This window comes from Notamacropus eugenii, chromosome 1 (genome assembly GCF_028372415.1).
Source record: "Notamacropus eugenii isolate mMacEug1 chromosome 1, mMacEug1.pri_v2, whole genome shotgun sequence".
Lineage (NCBI taxonomy): Eukaryota > Metazoa > Chordata > Mammalia > Diprotodontia > Macropodidae > Notamacropus > Notamacropus eugenii.
Window position 1 is genome coordinate 348356505 of NC_092872.1, and position 18571 is coordinate 348375075.

At 46.9% G+C, this 18571-nt stretch overlaps 1 protein-coding gene across 2 annotated transcripts in view; it reads right to left on the minus strand.

Moving 5' to 3' along the window:
- The window catches only part of KIF26A (kinesin family member 26A), a 165099-nt gene extending 159033 nt beyond the window's left edge, over positions 1-6066 (minus strand). For both annotated transcript variants that reach the window (XM_072630068.1, XM_072630067.1), the window contains exons 1-2: positions 5836-6066; positions 4490-4753 (exon numbers count right to left, since the gene is read on the minus strand). In XM_072630068.1, coding sequence (XP_072486169.1) covers positions 4490-4753; positions 5836-5877 — 306 coding nt within the window. In that variant the 5' untranslated portion in view covers positions 5878-6066. The remainder of the gene's footprint in view (positions 1-4489; positions 4754-5835) is intronic.
- Between the last annotated feature and the right edge of the window lie 12505 nt (positions 6067-18571).

The following is an 18571-nucleotide window of genomic DNA, read 5'->3' on the forward strand; positions in this document are numbered from 1 at the left end:
AATGAGTAAGTTCAGATGGCCCCTCCAAGCCCATGTTCTGTGGCCTGATATTCTATTATTTATCACTGCCCATTCTTGTCTTTCACTGGTGCTCCTTCTAAAGCACTGAAAGTTATCCCATTCATTCTTGCTTTTCAAAGCAGAAATAGAAGGAGTGAGTAAATAACTCATGAGGGTTTGGGGGGTTGTTTTTTGTTGTTGTTGTTGTTGTTTTGCTCTTGTTCCAGGAAAAATCTCACAGATTTAAAAAAAATAAAAATAAAAAACCACCTAATGAGATGGCTCTCATCTTATTTCCCCACAAGACCAAGAGGGAGTTCCTTCTCACTAAGTTGAGATAAGATAGAAAATGCAGGCCCCCCCTACAGAGTGACTGACCATTACTGATCATCCCCTGGTAAAAGGGAGGCCTGCAAACTGACTTTAGCAGCTAGGAGCACAGTAGATAGAGTGCTGGCCTGGAGTCACTAAACCCTGGGCAAGTCACTTAAACCTCAGTCTGCCTACAGCTGAGTTTCCTCAGGTGTAAAATGGGGATAATAATAAACCTTCCTCCCAGTATGGTAAAAATCAAATGAGATTGGACTGGAAATACTTCACTCAGCAGCCAACCTCTGTTGTCTCCCCTCAATTTCCTCCCCTTCCACCAAAGACCATAGTATTTAAAGCAAGAAGAGACCTTTGAAATCCCCTATTTCAACTTCTTCATTTTATGGAGAGAGAAACTGAGGCATAGAGCCATTTGTAAAAGTGCTGAGCATGACTCTTGGAAAAGAGTAAGTACTTAATAAATGCTTGTTTCTTTCTTTTCTTCCTTCCTCTGGCTTTCTTCCAAATACATCTGACCATACGCTGAACTCAAATAGGACTTGCAGGAACTTTAGACAATGAGAGATGGGATAAGGTCATAGGGATGGAAACACTTTTAAGGAATGTTCATTGCAACAGCTCATTGGAATTACCATTATCGTTTCTCATTAGCTTCCTTTAAAAAAGCAAAGAACTTTCAGAAAACAGCTTCACACCCAGCCAATATGCAGCCATGCCCATGCATGTCCAGAGATAGAAGTCAGGGTTCAAGATCTGGCTGTAACATTAACTCCCTCTCAGGAGGATTTTAGGCAAGTCTCTCATCTGTGAAAAAAAAGGGGGGAGGGGAGGCTATTGAGTTAGAGTCTTCTCTAAGGTTCTTTCTGACTGACATAGAAATTCTAGGAGTCCATAGTTCCAGACACAAAACTTTCCACAAGGGCAACATTTCACCATGCTCACACCCAACAAACAAGATGAGAAAACCCATCTTTAGAAACTGACCAGGTTCTGGGTCCCTGAACCTGTCTCTGAGGGATTACCTTCATCCCTGGGTCAGCTACAAAACAGTCTCCTTTGTGGCTCAGAGAAAAATATCTTCTGATATCTCTACTCAGTCTTTCTCAGGGGTAACCAGAGACTCCAAAGGAGTGCTCTCTCTTTCATCAGTTGCAGAGTTTGCCCCTCCAATCCCCCATGGAACCTGGGCTGGTCCAGTAGGTAGAGGAGCTGCTGAAAGATCTCTTAGTTATCACAGCCAATGACACCCATCGTCAGAGCATGGTAAGTTCAAAGGAGTTGTCTCTGCCTCCTGGGAGTTAGAACAAGTGAAGGAGGTTATCTTGATGTTCAGATTAAGGTCTTCTCACTGCTATGGAAAGAAACTGCCTTTATTTCATTAGGGAAAGAAAAAAAGGGATGACATGTAACAGGCTAACAAGAGGACAAGAAGAAGATGACAACGACAGAGGAATCTTCACTCAGTGGCAGATCATCTGTTATCTCCCTTTAATTTCCTCCCTATTCACCCAAGACCAAGTATTTAAAGCAGAAAGGGACCTTTGAAAAATTACATATTTCAGCCTCTTCATTTCATGGAGAAAGAAACTGAGGCACAGAGCTATAAAGTGACTTGCCCAAGGTAACAAGGCTGGGATTTCAACCCAGCTCCCCTAACTCTTGTATGCCTGGGAAAATTAAAGGGATGAAAGGCACATGCCCATACAGGTTTTGGTACTTATTATAACCTTGTCCTGTGGCATCAGCATTTGTCAATCGGGTTTCAGGAATGAATGCTTACTTTATTACCTCTAGATTTTTTGACCCCGCCCTTCCCTCTCCACCACTGCCATCCCATGCTAGGAGGTGGCCCAGCCTCAGTTTGAATCTCTAACCCTTAAGAAGGGGGGGTAAGGGGTGGAAACCGGGCCCTGGATTTCACTTGGTGACAGATTTTCAATTAACTCTTTTCTTTGCCTATTTTGAAAGGCTGAGAGGAGGAACCAAGATAGATTTACCCATTCTGGAGGTCTTCTCAAAGAAGGATGAGAGAGACAGACAGACAGACAGAGAGACAGAGAGAGAGAGTGAGACAGAGAGAGAGAGAGAGAGGAAGGGTGGGGACCACACAGGAGGCCTTTACTGAAGGTCTCCTCACCTGACCACCCCAGCACCAAGTAACATGCATTTATTCCTCTGCAGAAGCTCCAGTTACTGCTCCTCTGGAGAGAATCCTCATGACATTCCCACTAGAGGCATAGACCCTGCAGAGACTGAAAAACTGAAGGATTACATGCTCTGGGCTAAGTCAACCAGTCTCTGACCCAACAACAGAAATATTAGACTTTGCTGGACCACAATGTACAACATACACCAAATCAAAGGCTGAAAGGGGTGCCTTAGAGATTATTGAACCCAATTTTACAACTGAGGAAACTGAGGCTCACAAAGGAAAAGTACAAAGTCAACCAGGTTGTAAGTAGGAAAAATGAGGCTTCAGACCCAAAGCTTGTATTCTTTCTACAGTACAAATTGCTGTATCAGGAAAAAAAAAGTCATCATCCTTCATGTGATAAACCATCCTTCTGAAGATGTGATAAAATTTGGCTAGCTTAATCTCTAACAACAGAAACAACCCATTACTGGACCCAACTCAAAGCTTTCCCAACTTGGCAGAGTCTGTCAGCACTTGTGTGTCTACTAAACTAGCTTTCAGTTATCTATGGTCACCTCTGGGACACAGTAAGGCATCAGAGAAGGAATATAGAGAAGGCCATAAAATAACTCACATGTATATAAGATTATTGGATTAAAGGCTGGAAGGAATCTCAGAGGTAACTCATTACAACCTCTACATTTTTTTTACAGGAGAGGAAATTTCAGCCCAGGGGTTTAAGTGACTTGCCTGAAGACATACGAGTAGTTAAGGTCAGAGCTAAAATTTCAACCCAAGTCTGCAGATTCCAAGTCCATCATTCTTTTCAAGCTATTCTCTTCCCACTGCCCCCTCACACACACATACACACACACACACACACACACACACATACACATTCACCAGCTATATTTAGATTCAATAGGAATTATGCTGACTTCCCAGGAACTTTTTCAATAAGTCTGAAGGTCAAGAGGGATTGGTTTCCTCTGGAGACCCCCAATCTCACAAGGCTTTCCAAACTTCCAGGGCAGCATTGTTTGGGAAAACAATGTCTCATACGAAGTCCAAACCCAAGGGTCCCAAGGTCTCTAGCTCAGCTTTTATCGGACTTCTGGCCAGTCTTTTCCACTGATTTTGGGGAGGGCAGGGCTAAAACACAGCTGTGGGCTACCTGCCTCCTGTCGGAAGGTTTCCTCCCTCCCTCCTCCACCCCAGGTCCTGCCAAAAGCTGCAACAACTATAAACACAGAGGGAAAACTGAAAGTGAATACTTAGTATACCCATATAGTCATTTTTATGCTGGGGCAGGGAAGATGGAATAAAACCTCATCAGATGCAGTTTGGTAGAATGGAGACCACATTCTACCAAGAATCAGAAGGGGCTAAATTCAAACCCTAACTCCCCCTACAGGACACATAGAGTATGGGGGCTGTGTGATTTGGGCTAAATCACAACTTCTCTGGTCTTCAGTTTCCCCAAATGCCGACTAAAGGGATTGGACTGTTCTTTTCTAGCTCCAAATCTTATGACAACCTACAAACCTCCCCAAAACTGTGTAAATCTGTACATTAAAAGGCGGAGTCAATCACAGACCAGATAGTTTGGCCCATATTCCACCCTCCTGAAGGCTAAACCTCTTCCATCCCCTTCTCCATCCTTCCCACCAGCGGTTCGGGTTAACTCTCATTCTCCAAAAGTTGTCTGGACTGAAGGTGCAGGGCGGCCCACGCAGTAGGCCCTGCTTCATGGTACCGGCTTCAGTGAAATGAGAAGGGCTCTTACCAGCATTCTTAGGCACGCACACACACAAAAACTCTTCCTCTCTGTGGAACGTCTGCGGCAACCCGATTCCCCTCTCTCCCAACATGCATATCCCTCCCCTTCCCCAAACATGTGAAGTTAATGGGATTCGACCAGACAAACTACCTTTGCAGGCCTTAGGAAGGGGCTCAGGGTTAGTTCAGAGTCGTTAGGTGCACAGAAAAACTCAAGTCTCCGTAACACTGCGGTGAATGACTTACCCCGAGGGGCGTACCCTGCCCACCGACCAATTTCCAGGCCTGTCTTTTGAGTTCGGCGAGTTTTGTTTGACAGTGGCGGCACCAGCCCCCTCTCCCGGATCGCTCAAAGTGGCCTGGTTCCGACCCGGCTCCAGTACCAGAGCCGGCCCCCTCGGGCGGGGGGCGGTTGCCACATCGATCCTCGTCTGGGGGCGCAGCCGGCAGCCTCTTCCTCGGGGACAGCTCCAGGGGCAGCGGCTCCCGGCACGGGCTTCCCTCGGCCACCTGCGGTGAGGCAGGGCAAAGTGAACGGTGAGACAGCGGGAAGGCAAACGGTGTCCTGACTATCTCAGTACCCACACTCCAAATATCCAGCTCCCCCAAAACTGGCTCCCACACACATCCCAACACGCTCCAAACTCTCCAAGAAACCACACAGTTTTTCAGGTTGACGTATACACCTAACACACTCGACCCTGACACACTCGACCCCTAAACGCACATTTAAATTCTCCCCGTTACTCTCTCAGATACCCCAGAGCTGACTTGACCAGCCAGTATAATCCCAAGTTATCAGAGCAAGGAACACCACTCAATTCTCAAACTACACCCCAAAGTCGAAACTGAGGAGATACTGTGTCAGACAAGAGACTGAGTGTATCCTGAGAAAGACCCCCAAAAGTCATGCTTCTCCTCCTTGTGACCTCTCTCCCAAGAAAACAGCAATCGTTATTCCCTTCCCCATACTAAGTTCAAGGAGTAAGTAACTGAGGGGGTTCCTGGCCCCGAAGGCTGCGCTCTGTCCCAGAAGAAGTCAGGCAAAAATAAAGGTACAGGAGCTGAGTACCGAGAAGTACAGTTGCCAGGAAAAGTGACTCCTCCTAGCCTCCCGAACCAGCCACACTCACCTCACCTCATTCCCTAGGCTATCTTCCCCCATCTCCCCAAACTCTCAAGACTCAAGAGTCTAAGAGTAGCACATACACTCGAAAAAGAAAGCGCTATGTCAGGGGAAACGCACACAGAGCAGAAGCTCCTTGTTTCCCCAGAAGGAGCGCTATAGTGGATGAAGTGAATGAAGCTATGTAGAAGGCCAGGACCCCTATTTATCCCCAGGAGAAATGCGAAGCCCAAGGATTAGGGAACCCTACGCCAGGAGTGAACGATACAATCAGAGCCCCGAGTCCCCTCTGCCCTTAAAGGCTCGCTACCAAGTTCGCATTACTACAAGCACCCAGAATCCCCCCTTTCCTCGAAGGCAGGAGCGCTACACTCAGGAAAGGCTAGCCCTCCAAGAGGGGCAACCAACATACGCAAACACGCGGACGCGGTCACAGCCCCCCTAGTCCCCCAGAGAAGCGATATACCAGGGGCCCCGCTATGCCGGGGGGAGCGCCGCGGCTGCCCATGGCCCGGCTGCGGCCGCTGCAGCTGAGGCACGACTGGAAGCAGTAGCTGGGGGCCTGGCCCGGTCTATGCTGGCTCTGCGAGCTCGGCGGTGACTACGTGATTCGGCTCCTTCCCGCCCCCATGGCCCGAGTCCGGAGTAGCCCAAAGTTTTGGGGGCGGCAAGTTTGGTGAGAGCTAACCCGGAGGGCGGGAACCTGGCTGGGCTGGGGCGGGGCGAGGCGGGGCTTCCAGGGAGAAGGAGGCGGGGCCCGTGGAAGGTGGCTGGGGAGACTGGGCGGGGGACAGCCGTCAGGCCGAGAGAGTGGGCAGGGCCTGGCAGAGAAGGTGAGGGGAAGGGAGAGTATGCACGTCACTCACTCTCTCGCTCCCCTGGCGCGGACTCTAAACCAGAAGAAAGGGGAGGGGAGGGGAGGGGAGGGAATGAAGAGAAAGCTGAGCTGGAGGAGGGGTGGATTTTTTTTTTCCTTTGGCATAGCATCTGGAGGTGTGGGGGAGGAGAGGAAACAGTGGAGTGGAGGAGGGGGCACCTAGGCCAGGGCCCCATCCTCTACACTCTATGCGTGTGTAACAGGGGAGAATTGTCCAGCTGGAAGCCAGTTGGTTGAGGATGGGGGAGCCCAACATTCTAGGGAGAGAGATTTCAGGATGAAAGACTCCTCCAGCACCTTCCTAATACATTCATACCGAGCACCTTTAGTTTCCCCCATTCTTCTATTGAAGAATCGCTCCTTTGCCCAACACTGCCAGACTTGTGTCCACTTGGAGTCATACAACAGAGAACGTCAAAGCTGGCAGGGACTTTAGACAGAAGGAGAGACTAGGGGTCTAAAAATGGGGGGGTACTTGCCCCTAGGTCAGGAGTTAGTAGCCCAGTAGAGAATAAATAAAGCTCATGTCTTGATTTTCGGTAGGTCTCGGTCTTTCTGAACCACTGCCCTTCAGTTGTATCTTTGTATGTCTTTCTATATATGCCTGTGCCTCTGTATACTCTGTATCTGTTTCGATATATAAGGTATCTGTATGTCTGTCGCTAAGTGATTAGCATGCGTCTAGTTGAATTCCACAAGCATTTATGAAGCTATTTGAGCAGGGAAGAGAGGCAAATTTGGGTTGTTCTAGGAGGTGGGGACATTGTGTGTCTAATTGTGTCTTTGCGAGGGTGTGTCTGATTATCTGTGTATCTTTATGTTTTTGTACCTATCATTGGGTGCCTGTGGGTACCTATTGGGTACCTATATCTAGTTGTGGCGGTTGGCTAAGTATATGTTGTAGGAAAGTAGCTGACATATGGTGACCTTACCTCCAAAATTAATTGCCTGTTTGCAACGGTTGCTTCCCAAATGAAAGATCACTCATCTCACTCCACTCCTCACAATGACCCACTCTCTTCTCCCGAACTCTGTGACTGCCCCATATACTCCAAGCCCTGTCCTCACGCCCCCAGGCTCAGACAAGCTTGTCGCAGTTCGGGGTCTCGCAGCAGGCTGAGGGAGGCAGTGGGAGCAGGAGTTGGAGGAGGGGAGGACTCAGCTTTCTGCCCTGGGGAACCGTACCTGGCTAGGATAAACTCGATGCAGTGCAAGAGCCGAGCCTGCTTGGTCTGTTACGTCAGTGCCATCTACTGGCCACGGCTGGCTCCGCAACACTGAGAGGGGATTCGCTCAGACACGCGGACCAAGAGACAGACCCACGCAAGAGACATAGAGGCAGCGGGAGCGGAGAGGATGAGAGAAAGGGAGTGGGAGAAACATCAAACCTAGAAAAGATAGAACTATTAATTCCAGCCAAGAAAGATCAATAAAAGGGTAATAATAACGATGAAACCCTAAAGACACGGTGAGACATCACAGATAGAAGGGCCAATTTGTAAGCACAGAAGCCAGAGACGAGAGAGCTTGAAGAGACAAAGAGATGGAGCACACTACGTAGGAACAGGCACATAATTTCAAGCACATACAGAAATTAAATGCACGTACATATGCATACACACACACTTTCCTTCCAGAGGCATCCCTTTCCCTTCCTGTGGGGGGAAAAAGGGAGTTGAGAGGAGAGGAAAAAAACTAAATAGCCAGTATTTTGTCCTTTGGGTTCATCTCCATCAGCCCAGGAACCGCTCAGGTCCAGCCTAAAGAGGCAAACCTCACCCTAGCCCTGTCCTGTCACACTCCCTCAGAAAAACCAGGGAAGGTCAGAGAGCTTGCCTGGGAAGACCACACCCCCAACCCTGGACTGTGTCTGGGAAGACAGAAGAGATTGACTTTGATCTTATTATCTAGGACTTATTCCTGCGCTAGATCATGCCCAGTCCCTGGCATTTTCTTCCAGCAAGTGGGAAGTAGGTGGCAGAGAAGGGGAGAACGATTCCCTGATAATTTTGCAAACTCAGCCAGGTCTACAACACGAGTTAAGTGCATTGATTGAAGGCCGCGTGCTACGTGCGGCCAGTCTGGACCAAGAAGTGGGAGGGCTGCCCTGTGGGGGAAGGGTTCGAGGTTCGACCCCTAGTCATTCCTACCCTAGTCCCAGGCTTTCCAGAGGATCTTCCTCCTCCCCCAGCCCCCGAAGCACGCTACACTCAGAGTCTCCTCCTCAAGCACCTGGCACCACGGAAGCAATGCCCCCCTTCTCCATAGAGCCCCAAAAGATGCAAAAAAGGAATGTGACCCGTACTAACTCGACTCCCTTTATTCCGCTCCACTCCACCTGATGCGCCCAGCAAACACCCAGCTCTCCAGTGGCCCCGCCCCAGTTCTATTGCAACCTAGAAATAGCTACCTTAACTGCTGTTTTCCTTCCCAACCCCGAAAACCACCTCCTCCTCCCCCCTATTTACCCCACCCCATCTCTTTCCTCTCCTTCCCACCAAGCACGGAGGGTGGCTGCCACGCGCCCCTCCCAGTGGCATGGTCCCGAACATTCCTCATCAAGAACCCTGTAATGGGAGTCGCGCTCACGCGCGCGCCCACAAACACACGCACGTGTGCGTCCCTGGCCCCACGGGGCAATGGCTAGGCGCCACCCCCAACTTCTCCCCACAAATGCAACACCTTACATGCATATATACATACACACGCGCACACACACACATACACACACGCACGCGCGCACACGACTCCATAAACCATATCTCTTTGGGTCTTGGGGGTGGGGATGGAGGTGGAGGAGGGGGACAAAGAAGAAATTCAAGTTTCCGGATTGGGAAAGAAAGGAAGCAACCCAACCTGCGCCCTTCTCTAAGACTGGAATGTTTTCTCAACGGAGGAGCTGAGGCTAGGAGTTGGACCTTAGGAGACATCTGAACCACCTCAGCCTCCCATTCCCAACAACCCCCCACCCCATCCCAGGCTCTGAATCCAATATGCTACTGACAAAGATTGTCCAGGACTAAGGGGGAGCTTGGAGTGGAGGGAGGGAGCAATGAAAAGCAAATGACTCAAGGGTCGAACCCTAGCCCCTAAATCCTCACCCAACCAGGGCTTGGAGATCAGGGACAAGCCTCACTTCAGCTTAGGAACTCCACCCTGGCCGCGCCCTAGAAATGCCAGGGTTCCCCATTAAGATCCTGGTATTGGGATCCCCGTCTCCTTTTCCCCTTTCCTCTCCCAACTCGTCTCAGGAAAATAGGGGTAAGTTTGGCTGGGAGTTGGCTTGCCTCGCACACCCCCAGTCCCAGCGGTACCACCAGCAGAGAGTTAACACAACAGTATCTTCAAAGTCTCGTTGGACAGCGCCTGGTGCTGAAATAGAGGAAGGTGTTGGCTTTGGGAGTGGGGGAAGGGGAGGAAGCTGCCTCGACGAGAAGCTAGAGCAATACCACCCCCACCTCCCCGCCCCTCTCTACCCTCCCTGTGCTAACAGCCTTCTGCTTCACATCCCCGTCAGTTGTTCTCCCCCTGAGCTGGGAAGCTGCCTTCTGAGGGTGGGTACATCCCGGGCACCGACAACCCCTCTCCAAGTTTCCACGAGAGAGACAAGTACAGTGAAGTCAGTTCTGGTTCCTCTGCTTCGATCGTCTGCCCCGCTCAGCGTCCCCAACCCCCACCCTGGGTCCCCAAAACATCCAGAAGTAGGGGATCGGGGAGGTTGGGGGAGGGGCTGGGGTTCACACACTGCCCAGGCCCCCCTCACCTTTCCTCTCCTGCGCAGGAGATGACTTGTGAAGCCGAAGATAATCTCCGAGTCCAGACAGAGAGCGCCCATCTCCAGCAGACTGGGCGCTTTTCTCTGGGCGCCTGGTGCAGGTTCGGCAGGTTTCGGCAAAGCCATCCTATTTGAGATCGGGAGCTTGAGAGAACAAGTGGCTGGAGGCGGGCGGGCTGGAAATCGCCTGTCCGCGCCTCCGGACTCCCTGTCACTGCCCCCTCATGCCTGCGGAGCTGCCTCCCAGCGCCCTCTGTGCCGTCTCCTCCTCTCCGCGCCTGGCTCCAGCGGGTGGAAGGCGCTCTGCAGGTCCCGCCCGCAGCTGCCGCCTCGTAGCTAGCTGTTCCACTCGCCCGCCCGCCCGCCGGCTCGCTGGCTTGCTCTTGCTCTCTCCGCACCGCTTGCCGCTGTTGGGGGCTCCCCGCGGCGTCCAGCCCGCTCTCCAGCGGCAGCGCCCCAGTCGCCGCTGGCCACTTGGTCACCGCCCCTCCTCCTCCTTCTTTCCTCCACCTCCCCTCCTCTTCCTCCTCTTCCTCGTCCTTCCCCCTTCTTCGTGCTCTTTCTCTTCCTTCCCCTTTCTTCCTCCTTTTTCTTCTTCTCCCTTCTTCCTCTTCCTTCCCTCTCTCCTTCCTTCTTTCCCCTCTTTCTCCTCCTTCCCCCTTCTCCTCCTTCTTCCTTTTCCTCCTTCCCCTTTCTCTTCCTCTACCCTTCTCCTTCTTTCTTCCCCCTTCTCCTTTATCTTTCTTTCTCCTTCTTCCTTCCCCCTTCTCCTTCTCCTCCTTCCCCCTTCTCCTCCCCATGCACTAATTGTGCTTCCTCCGAGGTAGGCAGGGGGGCGTTTCCGATGGACTTTTTTGCACCGAAGTCCACGATGCCACGCGGGGGCTGGCGCAAGCTGCGAGCTGCGGAGGTGTTGCTGCCACAGCCACCGCCTCCGTTTTCTGCTTGAGGGCGAGGGTCCGAAAAAATAGATAAGGGAGGCGAAATCAGAGTGAGGCAACCGGGTTACCGCCGCAGCTTCTACAGTGGGTGCAGATAGCCAAGGCTTAGGGTTTTAGAGTTGGTGGGAGGGGAGGGTGAGGGTGCAGAAGGATGGGTAGGAGGGGCCAGGAGCTGTCCCCGGCCCCAGTTAACCTCTTCTCCAGGGTCCCACTGGAGTCTATCATCTCTGAAAGACCCGGTAAGACGTTAGGGACTCAGGACTTGCAGGACACCTCGTCACGTACCCTGCCCTAGAGGGAATAACCCGCAAAAGGCGGAGAAAGAAATGTAGCTTTCGACGGGCTTGGAAACAGCATCACTCCTCCCCCGACTGCCTCCACCCCAGCCCCAACACTACCATCACCACCACCTTGGTTTCGAAGCCAACCGTGCAGCCCCTGCCTAAAGCAGGAAGAGCGCCGGACCTCTAGCGGAGCTTGGGAATAAGAGATATCCGAGCGCGCAGTACTGCGTAACCTGCGCAAGTCCCTATACCCAAGATACTCCATTGGTGAAGTGCCACGGCAGGAGTAGGAACTGAGTGCGACCCTCGACAGCGTGCGACTAAACTGGGATGGAAGGGTGGGTCGCGCAGACAACAGATAATCTAAGAGAGAAGAGAGGCGCCAGCTTGTTTTTATCTTAGACTCTAGTAGTCATTAAAGCCAGCTTCACGTCTCAAGTGTTCCCTCGATGTTTTCCTGTTGCGGGAACACATACACTCACGTGCTCACACACACGCACACCTCGCCCTGAGTACAATGATACCTGGTCAGATTGACTGTGTTCAGTAAGCCTTCAATGAAAACCCCTCGGATTTCCCCTCCCACCAAGACTCCAACGGCAACTGTTGGTACTAAGCTCTTGGACACGTACGCTTTCTAGCCTTGAGGTCCCTGTCCTAGCCCGTATCCCTGATCTTCCTTCTCTGTCAGTCTTCCTTGGCAGAGATCCATTCTTTTCAACTGACCATGGTGTCACACAATTTCTGTGTTTGTTTGGGATACGTCCCTCAATCAACAGGTATTAATTAGCACTTGCTATGTAACAGGCATTGTGCTAAGCACTGGGGATACAAAATACAATGAATGAAATAGTGCCTACCACCAGAGATTGGATTCAAAAGGGCAAAGGGAGAGAGATAGAGGCACAGTCAGAGAGAGAAGAAGGAAGAGAGAGGAAAAAAAGGAGATGAAAACAGAAACAGTAGGAAAAAAGAGAGGGAAGAGAAAAAGAGAGAGGGGACAGAGAATAAACACAATGAGAATAAATAGAAAGTAGTTAAATACAAGGTAGCCTGAAAGGTAGGATACTAGCAGTTGGTGGGTGTCAGGAAAGTCTTCAGATACAGGATAGTGTTTGGATTATGTGGGGCAGAGGTGAAGACAGAGTGCGTTCCAGGCAGGAGGAGATGGTGAGGACAAAGACAGGAGGATAAAAGATGGGGTGCAACGTGTGACACAAAACACAACATTGAAATAGACTTCCAGGAGTTGTCCAGGGGAGACATATATAGTAATAGATGCCTTCTAGTGGCTAGAAATATTGTAGAGAGATTCCTGCTCAAATATGGGGTAAATAGACCAGGTGCTTTCTGAGGTACCTTCCAGTGCTACGATTTGATAAAAACAAGAAAACATTTGATCCATCTGATCCAAGCATCCCACACATCTGACCCTATTGTAGCCCAAAGACAGCTAAGTATGAATCTCAGAAGTGCCTCCCTGTCTCTAGCCCTATCCCCATGCCATCCATCAACTGAATTTTTCCTTTGTTTTGTTTCAGAGCTCTGATTTCATTTGTATGAGAAATCTGCCAAAGCAGATTGGCAACTCTTCTGAAACTTATAGTCTAGCAGAGGTGTTTGTCAGCCCCAAGAGGCTGTGATTTACTCTAGGTCATACAACCAAGCTATTTCAGAAGGCAAGGCTTGAATGAGCCAAGGTCTTCCTGAATACCAGGCTAGCTCCCCATCCCCTATACCAAGCTTCCTCTCCATGCAGTATTCAATGGGTAAAAGTTTCCTAAGCATCTACTTGCTATGTGCAAAAGCTTTGGGTTAGACACTGAAGGAGGCACAAAGATCATAAATATATGGATGCTTATCATCACCTAGTGGGGATTGCAAATGTACATTCTGCTACTTAGTGGACCTGTGACCTTGGGCAAAACAGTCTTTTTCTTTTTGGACTTCAATTTATCAATGTCCAATGAACTAGGTGGTTTCTGAGGTCTCTTCCAACTCTGAGGTTCTATGGTCCTCTTTATCATTCCCTAGTCTGAAGTTTACAGTATGAAAGGCAAGCAAGGTGAAGTGACTTGCCCATGGTTACAGTTAGCAAATATCTGAGGCCAGATTTGAACTCAAGAAGATAAGCCTTTCTGATGTCAGACTCAGCATTCTATCCACTGTGCCTCTTCTAGTTGCCCCATGTTGGTGTTTTGGGGGTTTTGTTTTAGTTTTTTAATTAGTCAGATCCAACTCTTTGTCACACCACTTGGGGTTTTCTTGGCAAAGATATTGGAGTGGTTTGCCATTTCCTTCTCCAGCTCATTTTTTCAGATGAGGAAACTGAGGCAAGCAAAATTAAATGACTTTTCCAGGTCACACACACACAGCTAATGTCAGAGTCTAGATTTTTAACTCAATCCCCCTGACTCCAGGACCCATACTCTATCCATTTTGTCATCTAGTTGCCCTAATATAGACAAAGTGTTTTATTAATCTTAAAACATTGCATATGGGCCAGCTCTTGCTTCAGACCATAGGAGTCACTGCCAAGAGAGAAAAAAAAAAGACTTCCTTCTACTATGTCTTTACAAAAAGAACTGGTCCATAAGATTGTCTATGATCTTCAAGAGATTGTGGAGAATAGAAAAGGGTGTCACAGAATTGGAAGAGGGCAAATGTCTAATTTTCAAAGGAAAGAGTGGTAACTGCAAACTATTGGCCAGTGACTATCTCTGCTTTACTTCCTTGAAAAATTCTTGCCCAGAGTCAGGAGATGGACAGTCTTGTGCAAGCAATGGCAAGTAGATCAGTGTATCTGGATTACCAAAAATGTGGAGGGGAATAAAGGATTAAAAAACTGGAAAGATAAGAAGCGGCCAAGTTGTGAAAGGCTTTCAAAGCCAAACAGAGATTTTCATACTTGATCCTAGAGGTAATAAAGAGTCACTGGAGTTTATTGAATAGGGGGTGACATGATCAAACCACACACTTTCAGAAGATTACTTCATCAACTGAGTGGAGGGTAGACTGGAGTGGGGAAAAACTTCAGGCAGGGAGATGAAGTATATTGCAGTATTCCATATGAAGGTGATAAGGGTCTATGCCAAGATGGAAGCTGTATGAGTGGCATGAAAAGGACACGTGAGAGATGTGGAGAAAATAGAAACAAGACTTGACAGCAGATTGGATATTCAGAGTCAGTACAAGTGAGAAGTAGAGAATGACCCAGAGGTTATGAGACTGGGTGACCGGGAGAATGAATCAATACATTGGCCATGTGTGACAATGTGTATCTCATATTTCTCTCGCTCTGAGAGGTGGGAGGCATGCTTCACTGTCTATGCATGTGATCTTTATGAGAATGATATGCAAATGAATTGAAGGTATCCTTTAAAAAAAAGTACAGGAAGGGAGGAAGTGGGTTTTTGCAAACAATTCTCTAGTCTTGTTACACAATTGTCTAAAAGGTTTATAGAATACAAGACCCTGCTGTGTTTCTTTTTCACTGATCTCCCTTCCTCACTCCCCCCAAAAAAGTTACCATCCATAGGGAACACTCTTTCCACTTGGATTTCTAACTGAGTATCCTCCATAACAGTTGTAACACCTTTAGCAAGCATATAAATACCCTGCTTAATAATCAAAGGATTGTAGACAAAAATTACCTCTGTTGTTACATCCAGATATATGGAAGACATCTTGTTGGAGGATAACCTTTAAGGCAACATTTTGCCCTTTTGAATCAAATATTTTTTATAGTTCACAAACATTAAGTACAGTGGGATCTTGTATTCTCTATACCTTTCAAACAACTCTATGACTGTAAATATTATCTGATGTAGAATATAGTTTGTGAAATATTGACTGTTCCCTTTCCAGACCATTATCAATGATGCTTTTGATAAATGTGTGTAGATTATTTTGTAGAGATAGGAAAGTGACATATGAGTTGGTAGTTATGTTCTTTGTCACCTTTTTCTAAAATAATAAAATCTGAAGTGGTGTTTTTTTCCCCAAGCTTTTGATTTTCTCTCTTTTTTTAGATATCTTGAGAGTTGATTCTTCAATGCCCTCAAAATCATGTTGCCTACATTGGACTGCTGTCATTTATGCTCTGTCCTATCCATCTTTATTTTCTTCAGCATCATTTCAACTTTCTCACGCACTACATCTGGCATTGTGATGACAGAATCCAAATGTAGGTACTCAACTCTCATTGATGGTAAAAAGAGTTTAGTTTTAAAATCTTTAAAAATCTTTTCTGTTTCACATCTATTCATTGTTTTCCCTCCAGTTTTATGCAAAGTTTTCTATTAACTTGTTTTTCACTCCATGGCTCCTTATGGTTTTATAAGATGATACTACTCATAACCTTCCTCTATCTTCTTCTATTAGTGTTTACAAATGAGTTCAATATTAACTAGAATTACCTTTGGCTTCCAGGAATGGATTGTTCTCTCAGTTTTTCAAGGAGGCCAACTATACACTGGCTAAAGTAGTTTCTAAGATATCTTAGATCTCATTATTGGAATTGTCTTACAACATTTAAGCTTCTTTAACTGTCAGCTAGTAGCCTGAGTCAATGTCCATTATTTATTTGTCATTTTCAATGGCAAGAGTCTCTTTAAACAGGTTAGTTTGGAGTTGCCTCAATTTCATCCTAAATCTTTTTTTCTCATTTTTTTGTCTTCATAATGACCTCAAATGAAGACATTGGAAACTTGCCATCATCGGAGTTTCCCTTCACCTGTGTTCACTAGTCACACATATTCTCTTCATGGCACTCCTCTGTGTGTTTGTGTTATATTATCAATCATCAATTCTTCCTACTGGTAGTGTATGTATTGGGGGCATAATAGAGAATATCTCTATCTAATTTTTGTACCATCTTATGGTTTCATACTGATTTATTAAAAGTCTGTGCTCTGAACTACCTGTGTCTTCCAAATGACTAATGATTGTAGGAATATTGACAGGGTCTCATGAGCTATGGTTTTGAATGGCTGTTTGACCCACAGAGTATCTTTGAATCTAAGAGAGCTTTTCTAGGGATCTGTATGTGAGAAGGAGTGACCCAAGTACACTAGGCTGGTCCTCAAACAACAGACATGCTCTGCATATCTATCCAGACTAGTTAATGATTTAAGTCTTTCCAGCTTGGTGGTACTTGCACTAATCTGAACAATAAGACACCAGAGAAGAACTTAAGTGACAATGTTTTACAAGATGGTTACAAAACACAATAAAAATGTAAAATTTAATTTCCTGTCAGAGAAATTTCAGTATAATGAAAAAAAAACACATTGGTTTCATTCTTAGGTTCAAATCTCTACTCTTCCATTTACTAGCTAATGTATTATATTTGACATTGGGCAAACAGCTTTCCTTCTCAGCTTCAATTTTCTCACCTCAAGTATCTTCCAACTCAAGGAAGAATGAGATGCTGTGACCTGCCCAATGAAATGGTTTAGGGGCCAGAATAAGGATGGGTAGGTATGATCACAGCATCTCATACCTCCTTAACTGATATTCATCTCATTTACCTCCTCAACTTCCTCAGCAAGGTGTCAGCAAGTCCCTGAGGTTCTTAATACCATCACTTTTTGAAGCCTTGGAAACTCCCTTTCCAGTGTTCCTAGACTAGTATCTAAGACTGACTTCTTTTCCTTTTCATGTTCAAAATCCTAGCTCAGGGATGCACTTCTCACTAAGATGGAGCTTCTACTCTAGGGATCTATCTAGTCTGCAATAGCTCTGAGTCCATCAGAAGAGTTGGAATGACTGAGAAGATGCCCAACACCAATGACCATTACCAATGGCCATTGCTCACTTTTCTAGATTCCCAGTTGCTGACTCCATCCATTCTGATTGATAACTCATTTGTCCCCAATGAAGTGGTCATATAAACCCTTGTATTCCAGTTTTGCAGACAATTTCCATCTGAGAGGGGATAGAGAGCCAGTCTTGAAGGTAGCAATATATGGGTTCAAGTTCCACCTTTGATACATGCTGACTGTATGACCTTCAGCAAGTCCCTTAACTTCTCAGTGTTCTAGGCAACTTTCTAAGACTAAAAGTTGCAGAGAAAGCACCAACCTGCCAATGAAATCATAGGTTTGGTCCCTATTCCTATCCTTCATTTCAGCTCACAGTAAGGGGGAAAAGTGGGGTCATCTCAAATTCAGAAGGTGGAGAGAGATTGCTTCCAGGTGAAGTGGTGGAGAAGAATAAGGAAAGTTTCACGGAAAAGTTAACATTTGATGAGTATCCTGAAGAACAGGAAGAATCCCCTCTCAAGGAAGCTTGGGGTAGGGGTTGTCTTTGAGGGGGAGAGGAATGGCATTCCCAAAAGCATTAGTCTGCAACATTTTGTGACCATGAACCCTTAGCAGCAACCTCCCCAAAATCAGTACCCATCTCCCATATATTTATGTTTACTAATTTATAAATTATATATGTAATAATATTTAAATATTATAAAATAGATATTTAAAAGATGAGACAATTATGAAATTGGCAATATTTAATAGTTTGCTTTTTATTAATGGTATAACACTTTATGCTCATGCAAAAATTTCATTTTTAGTCAAAGAAATATGATTGGATATATTTCATTACTTTTTAAAATATTGGTTAAGCAATTGAAGGTCTGGTTCTGCATTCATCTTATTTCAATATTTGATTTGAAGGACTGTCAGAGCTAAATAAGATCTTACAAGGACATATACATGCAAATAGAAGTGTATTGTTGACTATTCTTACTAAGATATGATTTTACTTTTTTCTATTTCTTCTACTCAGTATGCAATATTTTTTGTTGAAATTTGGCTACTAAGTTTTCATTTTCCCTGATGGGAGACAGGCATGGTCTCTGGAAGTGGGATCCTAGATCTGGAGGGTGGCCCTTCCAGGTGGGGAGAAGGGGGCAGCAGCAGTGCAGATGGCAAGATGCCTAGGGAAGTTCTGTTCTCCTGGTGATAAATTGCCTTCCTTATTTACTGCCAAATTGTTCAATAGGTTGGGTGGGATCTTGAGAGGAGGGATGCAGATTTGAGAGAAGTCTATGCTTGACTGCTTGAATCCCAAGCTCACCGGGAGCAGGAGTTGCATGTGTCTCTTTTCTTGCTAGTTATTACTGCTACTGGTTTCTGTACCCATTTCCACTTCTGCAGCTACTTTGTCCTCTCTCAGGCTATCATAGCTGCAACTCCTTTCTGATTTGACTTCCCTTGTCCTAAAAGCAGAGGATTCATCCTCCAGAAGCATTTCCTTAGCTCCCAGGCCATCCTAAAGTCCTGTGTTGTCACAGGCATGCTCTCTCTGGTTTAGGAAACACA